The 17,887-nt window shown below is 45.2% G+C and overlaps 1 protein-coding gene across 12 annotated transcripts in view; it reads right to left on the bottom strand.

The window, feature by feature from the left end:
• Window positions 1-17,887, bottom strand: part of LOC110510594 (ankyrin-3) — a 203,377-nt gene that overhangs the window by 11,179 nt on the left and 174,311 nt on the right. For 10 of the 12 annotated variants that reach the window (XM_036960357.1, XM_036960359.1, XM_036960368.1 and 7 more), the window contains 4 exons: window positions 9,601-9,675; window positions 8,829-8,960; window positions 5,882-6,025; window positions 1,722-2,535 (listed from right to left, as the gene is read on the bottom strand). In XM_036960357.1, coding sequence (XP_036816252.1) covers window positions 1,722-2,535; window positions 5,882-6,025; window positions 8,829-8,960; window positions 9,601-9,675 — 1,165 coding nt within the window. The remainder of the gene's footprint in view (window positions 1-1,721; window positions 2,536-5,881; window positions 6,026-8,828; window positions 8,961-9,600; window positions 9,676-17,887) is intronic. The other 2 variants (XM_036960367.1, XM_036960356.1) reach the window with 2 other exon arrangements.

Below are 17,887 nucleotides of genomic sequence, written 5' to 3'. Positions count from 1 at the left end.
GGGGGGGCGAGGGGGGAGGGTGGGAGAGGGAGGGTGGGGGAGGAGAGAGGAAAGGGAAGAGAGGAGGAGGGGGAGAGGGAGGGTGAGAGAGGGAGGGCAGAGGAGGAGGCGGGGAGACAGGGGAGGAGAGAGGAAGGGGAAGAGAGGAGGAGGGGGAGGGTGGGAGAGGGAGGGAGGAGGGGGGAGACAGGGGGAGGAGAGAGGAAGGGGAAGAGAGGAGGAGAGAGGAAGGGGAAGAGAGGAGGAGACGGGAGGGTGGGAGAGGGAGGGAGGAGGAGGGAGACAGGGGGAGGAGAGAGGAAGGGGAAGAGAGGAGGAGAGAGGAAGGGGAAGAGAGGAGGAGACGGGAGGGTGGGAGAGGGAGGGAGGGCGAGGGGGAGATTACAATTAGAATTAGAAAAACATTGTCCAAGCAATGTGGAAATACACTACATGACAAAACGTATGTGGACACCTGCTCGTCAAACATCTCATTCCAGTTGGTCCTCCCTTTGCTGCTATAACAGCCTCCACTCTTCTGGGAAGGCCTTCCACTAGATGTTGGAACATTTTTGCAGGGCCTGGCTTGCAGTCGGCGTTTCAATTCATCCCAAAGGTGTTCGATGGGGTTGAAGTCAGGGCTCTGTGCAGCCAGTCAAGTTCTTCCACACCGATCTCAACAAACCATTTCTGTATTGACCTCGCTTTGTGCACAGGGGCATTGTCATGCTGAAACAGGAAAGGACGTTCCCCAAACTGTTGCCACAAAGTTGGAAGCACAGACTCTAGAATGCCATTGAATGCTGTAGCATTAAGATCTCTGTTCACTGGAACTAAGGGGAACGAACCATGAACCATTATTCCTCATCCACCAAACTTTACAGTTGGCATTATGCATTGGGGTAGGTAGCGTTCTCCTGGCATCCGCCAAAACCAGATTCATCTGTCGGACTCCCAGATGGTGAAGTGTGATTCATCACTCCAGAGAACACGTTTCCACCATCGAGAGTCCAATAGCGGCGAGCTTTACACCACTCCAGCCAACGCTTGGCATCGCGCATGGTAAGCTTAGGCTTGTGTGCGGCTTCTAGGCCATGGAACCCCATTTCATGAAGCTCCCGACAAACAGTTATTGTGCTGATGTGGCTTCAAGAGGCAGTTTGGAACTCGGTAGTGAGTGTTGCAACTGAGGACAGACGATTTTTACGCACTACGCCCTTCAGCACTTGGCAGTCCCCTTCTCTAAGCTTGAGTGGCCTTCCACTTCATGGCTGAGCCATTGTTGTTCCTAGATATTTCCACTCCCCAATATCAGCACTTACAGTTGACCAGGGCAGAGCTAGAAGGAAACATTTTTGACGAACTGACTTGTTGGAAAGGTGGCATCCTATGACGGTGTTACGTTGAAAGTCACTGAGCCAGTACAAGCCATTTTATTTGCAATGTTTGTCTATGGAGATTGCATGGCTGTGTGCTGATGTTATCCACCTGTCAGCAGGTGTGGCTGAAATAGTGAAACCAGTCATCTGAAGGGTCCACATACATCTGGTGATGTAGTATATGTCTTGGGCTTCACCACATATAAACAGACTTTAAAGAGACCAAAACAATGCTGTCATGACTGAGATGACAAAGAGGGAATGTTCTTCAGAGTAAAGTTCTGCCTGGTGTATAATAACATGGATGTAGCCTATACTGTATATACAACATTATTAATGTTTAATAATAATATCAGATCCTACCTGGTGTCCTGGAGGTCGTTGCCCTCAGCACTCAGACTGCGGCCAGGTGTCGGGGGCTCCACGTTCACACTGGACGTCTCACTATGCCAACCTGCAGGTGATGACATCACATCTTTGTCTGCCTGCTGAACCTGAGACAAGATGGCGTTTATCCTTTCCTCCGTCATCTCCTCGTCCTCCGAGCCTTCCTCCAGCCCCATCTCCTCCAACAGAGACTTTAACTTCTCCTCACTCAACTCCCCCTCCTCCTTCTCTTCCCCGGGAGGACCAGACACACCACCCTCTACCCCCTCTCCCCCCAGGGCAGGCCTAAAGCCTAGGGTCTCTGATGGGTCTCCTCTGGCTCCTGCCAGCCACTCATCCTCCCTGACCACCCCCTGAGGAAGATCAATCTGATGTATCAGCATCCCCATGTCAACATCCTGCTCAGCCTCCTCTCTCAGCCCTGCCTCCCTGTTATGGGGCTTGTATGAGGCCACTGACTCTCTGCTAACCCCTGTGTCATCTTCAGTGGAGGTCACTTTAGGGCCCCCGCCTTCCCCGGCACCCTCCCCGGCGCCCTTCCCGGCTCCCCGGGAGTCTAGAGGTCCAGAGGTGTCTTCCTCTACCACCATTGTGGGGGATTGAGCATGGGAGGCGGGGCCTGGGGTGCTGGTGGTCTGGGTGAGTGACAAGTCACATGGTCTAGTGGGCGTTCTAGAGGGGGAGTCTAGGCCAGCGTCCTCGTCAAAGAAGTGGTCGCTGCTTAGCGGGGTGGGGGGCTGACAGATCAAACCTGTGGGGGTCTGAAGCTCCAGCTGGATGCTGCTGGAACCTGGATGAGATAACCACAACACAGTGGAGCTGAGATGGAGGGACACAACAACATGAAGACACTCAGCATGTACAGGAGGAAGGAGGATGGAGGAAGGAAGGAGTGCTGTTCATATAATACTGCCACCTGCAGATAATCACTGACTTATACTCTTATAACAGACAGGCAAGCTGTTAGCATTCAGCCTAGCAGGTAGCAGGTAGCTAGCAGTTCTTTACATGGCTCATCTGCAAATGGCCTGTTGGAATACAGGCCTGGATATGACTTGATAATGAGTTTAGTCAACAAGTAATCTGTGATGTTAATCACATGGATATGTAAGTACAGAGGATGAGCAGTGAAAAATAAGGAACTACATATAGACCTGTAGTTCCTATATACATACCTAATATATAGGGGGGCGGGGCCTAAGGAGGGACTACATATAGACCTGTAGTTCCTATATACATATCTAATATATAGGGGGGGCGGGGCCTAAGGAGGGACTACATATAGACCTGTAGTTCCTATATACATACCTAATATATAGGGGGGCGGGGCCTAAGGAGGGACTACATATAGACCTGTAGTTCCTATATACATATCTAATATATAGGGGGGCGGGGCCTAAGGAGGGACTACATATAGACCTGTAGTTCCTATATACATACCTAATATATAGGGGGGCGGGGCCTAAGGAGTGACTACATATAGACCTGAGGTTCCTATATACATACCTAATATATAGGGGGGGGGGGGGCAGGGCCTAACGAGAGACTACATACAGACCTGTAGTTACTATATACATACCTAATATATAGGGGGGGCGGGACCTAAGGAGTGACTACATATAGACCTGTAGTTACTATATACATACCTAATATATAGGGGGGCGGGGCCTAACGAGGGACTACATATAGACCTGTAGTTACTATATACATACCTAATATATAGGGGGGGCGGGACCTAACGAGGGAATACATATAGACCTGTAGTTACTATATACATACCTAATATATAGGGGGGGCGGGGCCTAACGAGGGACTACATATAGACCTGTAGTTACTATATACATACCTAATATATAGGGGGGGCGGGGCCTAACGAGGGACTACATATAGACCTGTAGTTACTATATACATACCTAATATATAGGGGGGGGCAGGACCTAACGAGGGACTACATATAGAGCTGTAGTTACTATATACATACCTAATATATAGGGGGGGCGGGGCCTAACGAGGGACTACATATAGACGTGTAGTTCCTTTACACATACCTAATATATAGGGGGGGCAGGACCTAACGAGGGAATACATATAGACCTATAGTTCCTATATACATACCTAATATATAGGGGGGGGGGCCTAAGGAGCGGGGTATGACAACAAGGAGCACAAGGGGACAAGGTGAGGAAGAAGGGGTAGCAGCAAGAAATTTAGGAACTATCAAAGATGTCATTTGGGCAGATCAGAAACTATCAGATACTACTGTAAGGTCCCATGGACAGATCAGAAACTATCACAGATACTTCTGTAAGGTCCTATGGACAGATCAGAAACTATCACAGATACTTCTGTAAGGTCCTATGGACAGATCAGAAACTATCACAGATACTTCTGTAAGGTCCTATGGACAGATCAGAAACTATCACAGATACTACTGTAAGGTCCTATGGACAGATCAGAAACTATCACAGATACTTCTGTAAGGTCCTATGGACAGATCAGAAACTATCACAGATACTTCTGTAAGGTCCTATGGACAGATCAGGAACTATCAGATACTACTGTAAGGTCCTATGGACAGATCAGGAACTATCAGATACTACTGTAAGGTCCCATGGACAGATCAGGAACTATCAGATACTACTGTAAGGTCCTATGGACAGATCAGGAACTATCAGATACTACTTTAAGGTCCCATGGACAGATCAGGAACTATCAGATACTACTGTAAGGTCCTATGGACAGATCAGGAACTATCAGATACTACTGTAAGGTCCTATGGACAGATCAGGAACTATCAGATACTACTGTAAGGTCCTATGGACAGATCAGGAACTATCAGATACTACTGTAAGGTCCTATTGACAGATGAAAAGACAAACAAAATGTTAGTCAGACAAGACTTGGTTGAAAGTGAATGAAAATGGATGAAAATTCAATGTGACTGTAACTTCTGTTTATGTAGCTGCAATTGAGGAAGAGCGCTACAGCCAGAACCTAACAGCTAGCATTGTTAGCTTCACATTAGCCTAGCATTGCTAGCTTAGCGTTGTTAGCCTAGTGTTAGCCTAGCGTTGTTAGCCTAGTGTTATTAGCAGAACTACTAAGACTGAGGGAGCAGCCACACAAGGCTGTAGCAGAGCTGCCAACAGTCCAGTTAGGTACTGTATGTTAAGTTAGTTAACAGTATGTTGGATGGAGGGTGAGAGCACAGCTGAGGGTGTCAGCAGGGAGGGAGGGGCAGGAAGCAGGTTAGCAGGAAGGGGTTGGTCTGGTTCAGCAGAGTTAGAAGCAAGATAACTGCAGGGTAGGAAGGCTCAGAGAAACCAGAGGTACTAACTAACGGCCTAAGCAGCTCTAACAGCCCTATAACAAGCAGAGGTCCCTTAAAGCCACAGCCATGCTGTCAGAACAGAAACATTAGCAGTACCACAACACACCGCTATCTAACAGAACAGGAGAGGGTTAGTACCACAACACACCGCTATCTAACAGAACAGGAGAGGGTTAGTACCACAACACACCACAACAGACAGGAACCATTTGCCATATAAATTGGTTAACATAATAATGTTTTCATGTACTTGACAATCAAATTGTGAATAAAATATTATTTGGCGAGAAATGTGTTAAACATTACTGTATTTTTTTCAATCAGTATACACACACCATAACGATTATAGAACAAAATACCAACCAAATCTTTAACCCAACTGAATGAAATAAACGTTGCTCTCATGGTCAAATTAAGAACATAGATCAGATAGGTTAGTTGTGATTCCTCAGAGGCTTGTTAAGTAGCATGATATTTTATACTTTACACAACATAAAATACAGTCACACATACAGTAGTAGAGTTGTAATGCCCCCTGACAGGGTTAACACACGGCAATGTTTGAAAAGTATCAGTGTTGATTGATTTCAGGGGGCATATAAAATATAAATATAAAATCAACATCTAATTTGTCATCATCATGTTCAGATTGGCTCTACGTTCGACTCGTTTAGCCTGATTGGCTCTACGTTCGACTCATTTAGCCAAGATTGGGTCTATGTTCGACTAGTTTAGACTGGCTGGTTCTGCAAGAAGGAGAGGTAAAGAGAGAGACAGAGTTCAGCTAGATGGGGCTAAACTTTACCATCACACTGATCCAGGAAAACTGCGTTATCATCAGCAAAACATCTTGTGCCTGAAATGTTACCATAGTCAAATATTGGCCCTTCCAGCAATGTCACAATATCCATCCGATTGATCTTAGTCAGGACCTCTGTAAGGGAATCCGCTAAAGTGAGACAGAAACAGGAAAACTGGTTAATACACTACACACAGCAATACACAACACTATTACATCCCACCCACGTTCTAAACAAAATAACACTATTACATCCTACCCACGTTCTAAACAAAACAACACTATTACACCCTACCCACGTTCTAAACAAAACAACACTGTTACAACCTACCCACGTTCTAAACAAAACAACACTATTACATCCTACCCACGTTCTAAACAAAACAACACTAGTACATCCTACCCACGTTCTAAACAAAACAACACTATTACCTCCCACCCACGTTCTAAACAAAATAACACTATTACATCATACCCACGTTCTAAACAAAACAACACTATTACATCCTACCCACGTTCTAAACAAAACAACACTATTACCACCTACCCACGTTCTAAACAAAACAACACTATTACATCCTACCCACGTTCTAAACAAAAGAACACTATTACATCCTACCCACGTTCTAAACAAAACAACACTATTACATCCTACCCACATTCTAAACAAAACAACACTATTACATCCTACCCACGTTCTAAACAAAACAACAATATTACATCCTACCCACGTTCTAAACAAAACAACACTATTAACTCCTACCCACGTTCTAAACAAAACAACACTATTACATCCTACCCACGTTCTAAACAAAACAACACTATTAACTCCTACCCACGTTCTAAACAAAACAACACTATTACCTCCCACCCACGTTCTAAACAAAACAACACTATTACATCCTACCCACATTCTAAACAAAACAACACTATTACATCCTACCCACGTTCTAAACAAAACAACACTATTACACCCTACCCACGTTCTAAACAAAACATCACTATTACATCCTACCCACGTTCTAAACAAAACAACACTATTACATCCTACCCACGTTCTAAACAAAACAACAATATTACATCCTACCCACGTTCTAAACAAAACAACACTATTACACCCTACCCACGTTCTAAACAAAACAACACTATTACCACCTACCCACGTTCTAAACAAAACAACACTATTACCACCTACCCACGTTCTAAACAAAGCAACACTATTACCTCCTACCCACGTTCTAAACAAAACAACACTATTACAACCTACCCACGTTCTAAACAAAACAACACTATTAACTCCTACCCACGTTCTAAACAAAACAACACTATTACATCCTACCCACATTCTAAACAAAACAACACTATTACATCCTACCCACGTTCTAAACAAAACAACAATATTACATCCTACCCACGTTCTAAACAAAACAACACTATTACATCCTACCCACGTTCTACAGTCAGACAGGGATGGTTCTCTACAGTCAGACAGGGCTGGCTCTCTATAGTCAGACAGGGCTGGTTCTCTATAGTCAGACAGGGCTGGTTCTCTACAGTCAGACAGGGCTGGTTCTCTATAGTCAGACAGGGCTGGTTCTCTATAGTCATACAGGGCTGGTTCTCTACAGACAGGGCTGGTTCTCTACAGACAGGGCTGGTTCTCTATAGTCAGACAGGGCTGGTTCTCTACAGTCAGACAGGGCTGGCTCTCTATAGTCAGACAGGGCTGGTTCTCTACAGTCAGACAGGGCTGGTTCTCTATAGTCAGACAGGGATGGTTCTCTATAGTCAGACAGGGCTGGTTCTCTACAGACAGGGCTGGTTCTCTATAGTCAGACAGGGCTGGTTCTCTACAGTCAGACAGGGCTGGTTCTTTACAGACAGGGCTGGTTCTCTATAGTCAGACAGGGCTGGTTCTCTACAGTCAAACAGGGCTGGTTCTCTATAGTCAGACAGGGCTGGTTCTCTACAGTCAGACAGGGCTGTTTTTTAATTTTAATTTTTATTTCACCTTTATTTAACCAGGTAGGCTAGTTGAGAACAAGTTCTCATTTGCAACTGCGACCTGGCCAAGATAAGGCATAGCAGTGTGAACAGACAACACAAAGTTACACATGGAGTAAACAATTAACAAGTCAATAACACAGTAGAAAAAAGGGGAGTCTATATACATTGTGTGCAAAGGCATGAGAAGGTAGGCGAATAATTACAATTATGCAGATTAACACTGGAGTGATAAATGATCAGATGGTTATGTACAGGTAGAGATATTGGTGTGCAAAAGAGCAGAAAAATAAATAAATAAATAAAAACAGTATGGGGATGAGGTACGTAAAAATGGGTGGGCTATTTACCAATAGACTATGTACAGCTGCAGCGATCGGTTAGCTGCTCAGATAGCAGATGTTTGAAGTTGGTGAGGGAGATAAAAGTCTCCAACTTCAGCGATTGGTTCTCTACAGACAGGGCTGGTTCTCTACAGACAGGGCTGGTTCTCTATAGTCAGACAGGGCTGGTTCTCTATAGTCAGACAAGGCTGGTTCTCTATAGTCAGACAGGGCTGGTTCTCTACAGTCAGACAGGGCTGGTTCTCTATAGTCCGATCTGAGACAGCTTTGTGTAATTACCTGAGACAGCTCTGTGTAGAGTACTGACCTGAGACAGCTCTGTGTAGAGTAATGACCTGAGACAGCTCTGTGTAGAGTACTGACCTGAGACAGCTCTGTGTAGAGTACTGACCTGAGACAGCTCTGTGTAGAGTACTGACCTGAGACAGCTCTGTGTAGAGTACTGACCTGAGACAGCTCTGTGTAGAGTACTGACCTGAGACAGCTCTGTGTAGAGTAATGACCTGAGACAGCTCTGTGTAGTGCCCTGTGCGGTGCTACTGTTTTCAGTAATGACTAGTTACATAAAACAAGCTTTCAATTCAGGGAGGAAATGGGATACCTACTTGTGGCATTTTTACCATCTCTGCTAACCCATTTCTTTAAAAGCATGAAACTCTGAGTGGTCAGAGAGTTGGGGTTATCCACGCGGATGTGATTGATCTCATCTACGGAGAAATCCATTTCCCTGGCAAGCTCTGAAACAGAAACACATTAAATATGGATTAGACTCCTCTCCTCCTCTCTTTCCTCCCCTCCTCTCTTTTCCTCTCCTGCCTTCATTTGTTTGCTATCCTCTCCTCCTCTCTTTCCTCTCCTCCTCTCTTTCCTCCCCTCCTCTCCTTCCCCCTCCTGTCTTTGTTTCCTTTGCTTTCATCTCCTCCTCTCTTTCCTCCCCTCCTCTCCTTCCCCCTCCTGTCTTTGTTTCCTTTGCTTTCCTCTCCTCTCTTTCCTCCCCTCCTCTCCCCCAGACAGACATGTACGTAATGCTGCAGTGCAAGCGGGGAGGTGACTCTCCCCCAGACAGACATGTACGTAATGCCGCAGTGCAGGCGGGGAGGGGAGCTGGGCACACTGCCATGACACTCCCTTTCCCTCCTGATAAAAATGACAGTAATCTCTAGATGGAACAGACTACACAGATGAAGTCCTACCCAGCTCAGTCATCAACAGGAACAGTATGGTGTCACAATCTGAAATCTCTGATGTATCCTAGCCATCTCCAGTCAGTGTGTGGGGTAATAGTGTGTGTGGCTGGTACGTTATGTCACTGCAGTAGAAGAGAGACTGCCATTCTACTGCTGTCCTCCAGGGGGAGACATGCTACTGTGTTCTTACCAGTCCAGCTCAGACCCAGGTGATCTGCCACTATGGCCATCCGCAGGTCAGTCCTCTCACAAGGGCTCTGAGGGCCTGGTGGGGATGAGGGGCAGACAGCACCATGTTATCATCTCATCACTGTGTATTTATGAGAAACAGAACATACCTTTTTCTGGCCAAATTCTCCTCATCAATTCAGAGGTCTCTGGATAGTAAGATCATAGTAAACGCTCTACATTGTGGAGTATTTGGCTGCACCATTCCAAATCAGAAGCCAGATAGTAACAGGTAGAATTGTGAGGATCCAATGGCAAGACAAAGGCACATAGACAGTTCCAGTAGCAGACTGTTGTTGAGTGGGTGTTAGGCATGTAACCAGCCAGTCTACCAGGCAATCAAACCATCACAGAAACAAAACCACCCCAATTCACATGTCACTAGCTCTATAGTGTGGAGCTTGGTGTTCAAGGCCAAACGTGTTTCAGAGTGAAATGAAAGTAGACATGCCAGTAACCTGTGTGTCTGTGTACGCTGGAGGAGACTGGACCACAGTCACCTGTCTGATTCTGCTATTCTACTATACTGATACAGACTCAGCACAGCTCTACACGAGCCAGAGACTACTCGTCTGTACAGTGCTCTGGTCACTATCATGCTGCAGCACCTGACTACTGTTTCCTACTTTTCTTCCTGAATCTGGTCGGACAGTTCATACATCTCCTAAGTCTGGTCGGACAGTTCATACATCTCCTAAGTCTGGTCGGACAGTTAATACATCTCCTAAGTCTGGTCGGACAGTTAATACATCTCCTAAGTCTGGTTGGACAGTTCATACATCTCCTAAGTCTGGTTGGACAGTTCATACATCTCCTAAGTCTGGTTGGACAGTTCATACATCTCCTAAGTCTGGTTGGACAGTTCATACATCTCCTAAGTCTGGTCGGACAGTTCATACATCTCCTAAGTCTGGTTGGACAGTTCATACATCTCCTAAGTCTGGTTGGACAGTTCATACATCTCCTAAGTCTGGTTGGACAGTTCATACATCTCCTAAGTCTGGTTGGACAGTTCATACATCTCCTAAGTCTGGTTGGACAGTTCATACATCTCCTAAGTCTGGTTGGACAGTTCATACATCTCCTAAGTCTGGTTGGACAGTTCATACATCTCCTGAGTCTGGTTGGACAGTTCATACATCTCCTAAGTCTGGTTGGACAGGACACAGAGATGACAGAATGACAGCTGCAGTTAAGTCACATCACAGCCAATCACAACAGCTCATGCACTAAAGATCAAGAAGTGTAACGTTTTACAGGCTTGGTCTCCATGATGTTGGCCATGTTGGACCCTGCAACCTGACTGCAATCCTTCTCCTTTCCTGCAGCCGGCCTACTGCTCCTCCTCTCCTCCTTCCATCTCCTTCTCGTCTTCTCTCTGCCGGCCTGCTCAAACTCTGCTCTCACGTCTCTACAAGACCTGGACGTAGTAGTGGACCTGGACGTAGTAGTGGTCCTGGATGTAGTAGTAAATATGGATGTAGTAGTAACTCTGGATGTAGTAGTGGTCCTGGATGTAGTAGTAAATCTGGATGTAGTAGTGGACCTGGATGTAGTAGTAGACCTGGATGTAGTAGTAAATCTGGATGTAGTAGTAGACCTGGATGTAGTAGTAACTCTGGATGTAGTAGTAAATCTGGATGTAGTAGTAAATCTGGATGTAGTAGTAGACCTGGATGTAGTAGTAACTCTGGATGTAGTAGTGGTCCTGGATGTAGTAGTAAATCTGGATGTAGTAGTAGACCTGGATGTAGTAGTAAATCTGGATGTAGTAGTGGTCCTGGATGTAGTAGTAAATCTGGATGTAGTAGTAAATCTGGATGTAGTAGTAGACCTGGATGTAGTAGTAAATCTGGATGTAGTAGTAAATCTGGATGTAGTAGTAGACCTGGATGTAGTAGTAAATCTGGATGTAGTAGTAACTCTGGATGTAGTAGTGGTCCTGGATGTAGTAGTAGACCTGGATGTAGTAGTAAATCTGGATGTAGTAGTAAATCTGGATGTAGTAGTAACTCTGGATGTAGTAGTAAATATGGATGTAGTAGTAGACCTGGATGTAGTAGTAGACCTGGATGTAGTAGTAGACCTGGATGTAGTAGTAAATCTGGATGTAGTAGTAGACCTGGATGTAGTAGTAGACCTGGATGTAGTAGTAAATCTGGATGTAGTAGTAGACCTGGATGTAGTAGTAAATCTGGATGTAGTAGTGGTCCTGGATGTAGAAGTAAATCTGGATGTAGTAGTAAATCTGGATGTAGTAGTAGACCTGGATGTAGTAGTAAATCTGGATGTAGTAGTAGACCTGGATGTAGTAGTAAATCTGGATGTAGTAGTGGTCCTGGATGTAGAAGTAAATCTGGATGTAGTAGTAGACCTGGATGTAGTAGTAAATCTGGATGTAGTAGTGGTCCTGGATGTAGTAGTAGACCTGGATGTAGTAGTAAATCTGGATGTAGTAGTAGACCTGGATGTAGTAGTGGACCTGGACGTAGTAGTGGTCCTGGATGTAGTAGTAAATCTGGATGTAGTAGTAGACCTGGATGTAGTAGTAGACCTGGATGTAGTAGTACATCTGGATGTAGTAGTAGACCTGGATGTAGTAGTAAATCTGGATGTAGTAGTAGACCTGGATGTAGTAGTAAATCTGGATGTAGTAGTAAATCTGGATGTAGTAGTAGACCTGGATGTAGTAGTAAATCTGGATGTAGTAGTAACTCTGGATGTAGTAGTGGTCCTGGATGTAGTAGTAGACCTGGATGTAGTAGTAAATCTGGATGTAGTAGTAAATCTGGATGTAGTAGTAACTCTGGATGTAGTAGTAAATATGGATGTAGTAGTAGACCTGGATGTAGTAGTAGACCTGGATGTAGTAGTAGACCTGGATGTAGTAGTAAATCTGGATGTAGTAGTAGACCTGGATGTAGTAGTAGACCTGGATGTAGTAGTAAATCTGGATGTAGTAGTAGACCTGGATGTAGTAGTAAATCTGGATGTAGTAGTGGTCCTGGATGTAGAAGTAAATCTGGATGTAGTAGTACATCTGGATGTAGTAGTAGACCTGGATGTAGTAGTAAATATGGATGTAGTAGTAGACCTGGATGTAGTAGTAAATCTGGATGTAGTAGTGGTCCTGGATGTAGAAGTAAATCTGGATGTAGTAGTAGACCTGGATGTAGTAGTAAATCTGGATGTAGTAGTGGTCCTGGATGTAGTAGTAGACCTGGATATAGTAGTAAATCTGGATGTAGTAGTAGACCTGGATGTAGTAGTGGACCTGGACGTAGTAGTGGTCCTGGATGTAGTAGTAAATCTGGATGTAGTAGTAGACCTGGATGTAGTAGTAGACCTGGATGTAGTAGTACATCTGGATGTAGTAGTAGACCTGGATGTAGTAGTAAATCTGGATGTAGTAGTAGACCTGGATGTAGTAGTAGACCTGGATGTAGTAGTAAATCTGGATGTAGTAGTAAATCTGGATGTAGTAGAACATCTGGATGTAGTAGTGGTCCTGGATGTAGTAGTAGACCTGGATGTAGTAGTAAATCTGGATGTAGTAGTAGACCTGGATGTAGTAGTAAATCTGGATGTAGTAGTAACTCTGGATGTAGTAGTAAATCTGGATGTAGTAGTGGTCCTGGATGAAGTAGTAAATCTGGATGTAGTAGTAACTCTGGATGTAGTAGTAGACCTGGATGTAGTAGTAAATCTGGATGTAGTAGTAGACCTGGATGTAGTAGTAAATCTGGATGTAGTAGTAGACCTGGATGTAGTAGTGGTCCTGGATGTAGTAGTAAATCTGGATGTAGTAGTAGACCTGGATGTAGTAGTAGACCTGGATGTAGTAGTAAATCTGGATGTAGTAGTAGACCTGGATGTAGTAGTAAATCTGGATGTAGTAGTAACTCTGGATGTAGTAGTAAATCTGGATGTAGTAGTGGTCCTGGATGTAGTAGTAAATCTGGATGTAGTAGTAACTCTGGATGTAGTAGTGGTCCTGGATGTAGTAGTAGACATGGATGTAGTAGTAAATCTGGATGTAGTAGTAGACCTGGATGTAGTAGTAGACCTGGATGTAGTAGTAAATCTGGATGTAGTAGTAGACCTGGATGTAGTAGTGGTCCTGGATGTAGTTGTAGACCTGGATGTAGTAGTAGACCTGGATGTAGTAGTGGTCCTGGATGTAGTAGTGGACCTGGATGTAGTAGTAAATCTGGTTGTAGTAGTAACTCTGGATGTAGTAGTGGACCTGGATGTAGTAGTGGTCCTGGATGTAGTAGTAGACCTGGATGTAGTAGTAAATCTGGATGTAGTAGTAAATCTGGATGTAGTAGTGGACCTGGATGTAGTAGTGGTCCTGGATGTAGTAGTAACTCTGGATGTAGTAGTAAATCTGGATGTAGTAGTAGACCTGGATGTAGTAGTAGACCTGGATGTAGTAGTGGTCCTGGATGTAGTAGTAACTCTGGATGTAGTAGTAAATCTGGATGTAGTAGTAGACCTGGATGTAGTAGTAGACCTGGATGTAGTAGTGGTCCTGGATGTAGTAGTGGACCTGGATGTAGTAGTAAATGTGGATGTAGTAGTAAATCTGGATGTAGTAGTAGACCTGGATGTAGTAGTATACCTGGATGTAGTAGTGGACCTGGATGTAGTAGTAAATCTGGATGTAGTAGTAAATCTGGATGTAGTAGTAGACCTGGATGTAGTAGTAAATCTGGATGTAGTAGTAGACCTGGATGTAGTAGTAAATCTGGATGTAGTAGTAGACCTGGATGTAGTAGTAGACCTGGATGTAGTAGTAAATCTGGATGTAGTAGTAGACCTGGATGTAGTAGTGGACCTGGACGTAGTAGTGGTCCTGGATGTAGTAGTAAATCTGGATGTAGTTGTAAATCTGGATGTAGTTGTAAATCTGGATGTAGTAGTAAATCTGGATGTAGTAGTAAATCTGGATGTAGTTGTAAATCTGGATGTAGTAGTAAATCTGGATGTAGTAGTAGACCTGGATGTAGTTGTAAATCTGGATGTAGTAGTAACTCTGGATGTAGTTGTAAATCTGGATGTAGTTGTAAATCTGGATGTAGTAGTAAATCTGGATGTAGTAGTAAATCTGGATGTAGTAGTAGACCTGGATGTAGTTGTAAATCTGGATGTAGTAGTAACTCTGGATGTAGTTGTAAATCTGGATGTAGTTGTAAATCTGGATGTAGTAGTGGTCCTGGATGTAGTAGTAAATCTGGATGTAGTAGTAACTCTGGATGTAGTAGTAGACCTGGATGTAGTTGTAAATCTGGATGTAGTAGTAAATCTGGATGTAGTAGTAGACCTGGATGTAGTTGTAAATCTGGATGTAGTAGTAACTCTGGATGTAGTAGTAGACCTGGATGTAGTTGTAAATCTGGATGTAGTTGTAAATCTGGATGTAGTTGTAAATCTGGATGTAGTAGTAGACCTGGATGTAGTTGTAAATCTGGATGTAGTAGTAACTCTGGATGTAGTAGTAGACCTGGATGTAGTAGTAACTCTGGATGTAGTAGTAACTCTGGATGTAGTTGTAAATCTGGATGTAGTAGTAAATCTGGATGTAGTAGTAGACCTGGATGTAGTTGTAAATCTGGATGTAGTAGTAACTCTGGATGTAGTAGTAGACCTGGATGTAGTTGTAAATCTGGATGTAGTTGTAAATCTGGATGTAGTTGTAAATCTGGATGTAGTAGTAGACCTGGATGTAGTTGTAAATCTGGATGTAGTTGTAAATCTGGATGTAGTAGTAAATCTGGATGTAGTATTGGGCTTAAATATATTGAAGGAGGAGCGCTGAGAGGCTTCTGATATTGATGTGATATCTTCATTATCAGTTAATTTTGCTCTTCATTGGCAACATGGTCTAAACTATCTACTGTCTAGCTACTTACAGATGTAGTTTTCTCACTGAAGCATGTTGTGTTCTGTCCTGCTATTGAACTGCTGCTAGAGGCCACACCTGACCTGTTGTTATCTGATCTGCTGCTAGAGGCCACACCTGATCTGTTGTTATCTGATCTGCTGCTAGAGGCCACACCTGATCTGTTGTTATCTGATCTGCTGCTAGAGGCCACACCTGACCTGTTGTTATCTGATCTGCTGCTAGAGGCCACACCTGCCCTGTTGTTATCTGATCTGCTGCTAGAGGCCACACCTGATCTGTTGTTATCTGATCTGCTGCTAGAGGCCACACCTGATCTGTTGTTATCTGATCTGCTGCTAGAGGCCACACCTGACCTGTCCTTAGATACACTACCTGGCACTTGGCCCATTCTACTGCTCTCCTTCACTCCCAACCTGCTTCCTCTCTGACTCTGATTCTGTCCTGATTACAAGGGAACCCTCTTCACTGGAATTCACTGGTCTTTTCCTGGCAACAGGTTGTGTAACTACAAGTTTAGCGTTCTGCTTTCTCACAGGAATTATTTGACTGAATATTTGAGTTATAGTTGCTTTAACTGGTAACCTGGACCTGCATATTTTCACCTGAACCAGTCCTGTACTGGTTATTGCTGGACTCTTGACAGACAGAGCTCTCTTTACTGTTCTCCTCCAGCCTGCTGAAGGCTGCCTCCACCCTGTTCTCCTCCAGCCTGCTGAAGGCTGCCTCCACCCTGTTCTCTTCCACCATGTTCTCCTCCAGCCTGCTGAAGGCTGCCTCCACCCTGTTCTTCTCTACCATGTTCTCCTCCAGCCTGCTGAAGGCTGCCTCCACCCTGTTCTCTTCCACCATGTTCTCCTCCAGCCTGCTGAAGGCTGCCTCCACCCTGTTCTTCTCTACCATGTTCTCCTCCAGCCTGCTGAAGGCTGCCTCCACCCTGTTCTCCTCTACCATGTTCTCCTCCAGCCTGCTGAAGGCTGCCTCCACCCTGTTCTCCTCCACCATGTTCTCCTCCAGCCTGCTGAAGGCTGCCTCCACCCTGTTCTCCTCCAGCCTGCTGAAGGCTGCCTCCACCCTGTTCTCCTCCAGTCTCCTGAAGGCTACCTCCACCCTGTTCTCCTCCAGTATGCTGAAGGCTGCCTCCATCCTGTTCTCCTCCAGTATGCTGAAGGCTACCTCCACCCTGTTCTCCTCCAGTCTCCTGAAGGCTACCTCCACCCTGTTCTCCTCCAGCCTGCTGAAGGCTGCCTCCACCCTGTTCTCCTCAGGTATGCTGAAAGCTGCCTCAAATCTGCTGACCTGTTGTAGAGTGGGCTCTGAGGAAGACAGCAGACTGAATACTATACTACCAGGCTGGATGAGGTTAGCATGGAGGTTAGGGGTTACCTCTGGCATGTTATGGTTGATACTGCTGTTCCCTGTTAGAGGTGCTGAATCATAGTCTAGGCTCTGCTCCAGTCTATCTCTGTCTGTTGGGAACTGGCTGAGGCTCTAGACTCGTCTGAATCCATTGAAAGGGAAAGGGAGATACCTAGTCAGTTGTACAACTGAATGCATTCAAATGAAATGTGTCTTCCGCATTTAACCCAATCCCTCTGAATCAGAGAGGTGTGGGGGGCTGCCATAATCGATATCCACGTCTTCGGCGCCAGTGGAACACCTGCCTTAATCAGGAGCAGAATAACAGATTTTTACTTTGTCAGGGATTTGATCCAGCAACCTTTCAGTTACTGGCCCAACGCTCTAGCCACTAGGCTCCTTGCCGAAGATGTCTTGAAGTCAATTTTAAGGGTGGAGAATTTAGAGGCAACATTGGAGTCTTTTGACTTGACACCATTGTTATGCTCTGAATGCCAGGGGTTGGTGTGGTGCTCTGAATGGTACTGCCAGGGGCTGGTGTGGTGCTCTGAATGGTACTGCCAGGGGCTGGTGTGGTGCTCTGAATGGTACTGCCAGGGGCTGGTGTGGTGCTCTGAATGGTACTGCCAGGGTCTGGTGTTGTGCTCTGAATGGTACTACCAGGGGCTGGTTTGGTGCTCTGAATGGTACTGCCAGGGGCTGGTCTCGTGCTCTGAATGGTACTGCCAGGGGCTGGTGTGGTGCTCTGAATGGTACTGCCAGGGGCTGGTCTCGTCCTCTGAATGGTACTGCCAGTGTCTGGTGTGGTGCTCTGAATGGTACTGCCAGGGGCTGGTGTGGTGCTCTGAATGGTACTGCCAGGGGCAGTGGTCTGAAAGACAGTCAGGGACTTGATATTCTGGAGGGGCCTCTACCCCTGGTCTAACAGGGGCCTCATTAGAGGCCTTTACGCAGTCAGGGGCTAGTCTAATTGGGGCCTCATTAG

Source organism: Oncorhynchus mykiss, chromosome 23 (genome assembly GCF_013265735.2).
Source record: "Oncorhynchus mykiss isolate Arlee chromosome 23, USDA_OmykA_1.1, whole genome shotgun sequence".
Classification (NCBI taxonomy): Eukaryota; Metazoa; Chordata; class Actinopteri; order Salmoniformes; family Salmonidae; genus Oncorhynchus; species Oncorhynchus mykiss.
The sequence above is the reverse complement of the archived record's forward strand: the minus strand, read 5'-3'. Positions and strand labels throughout refer to the sequence as shown.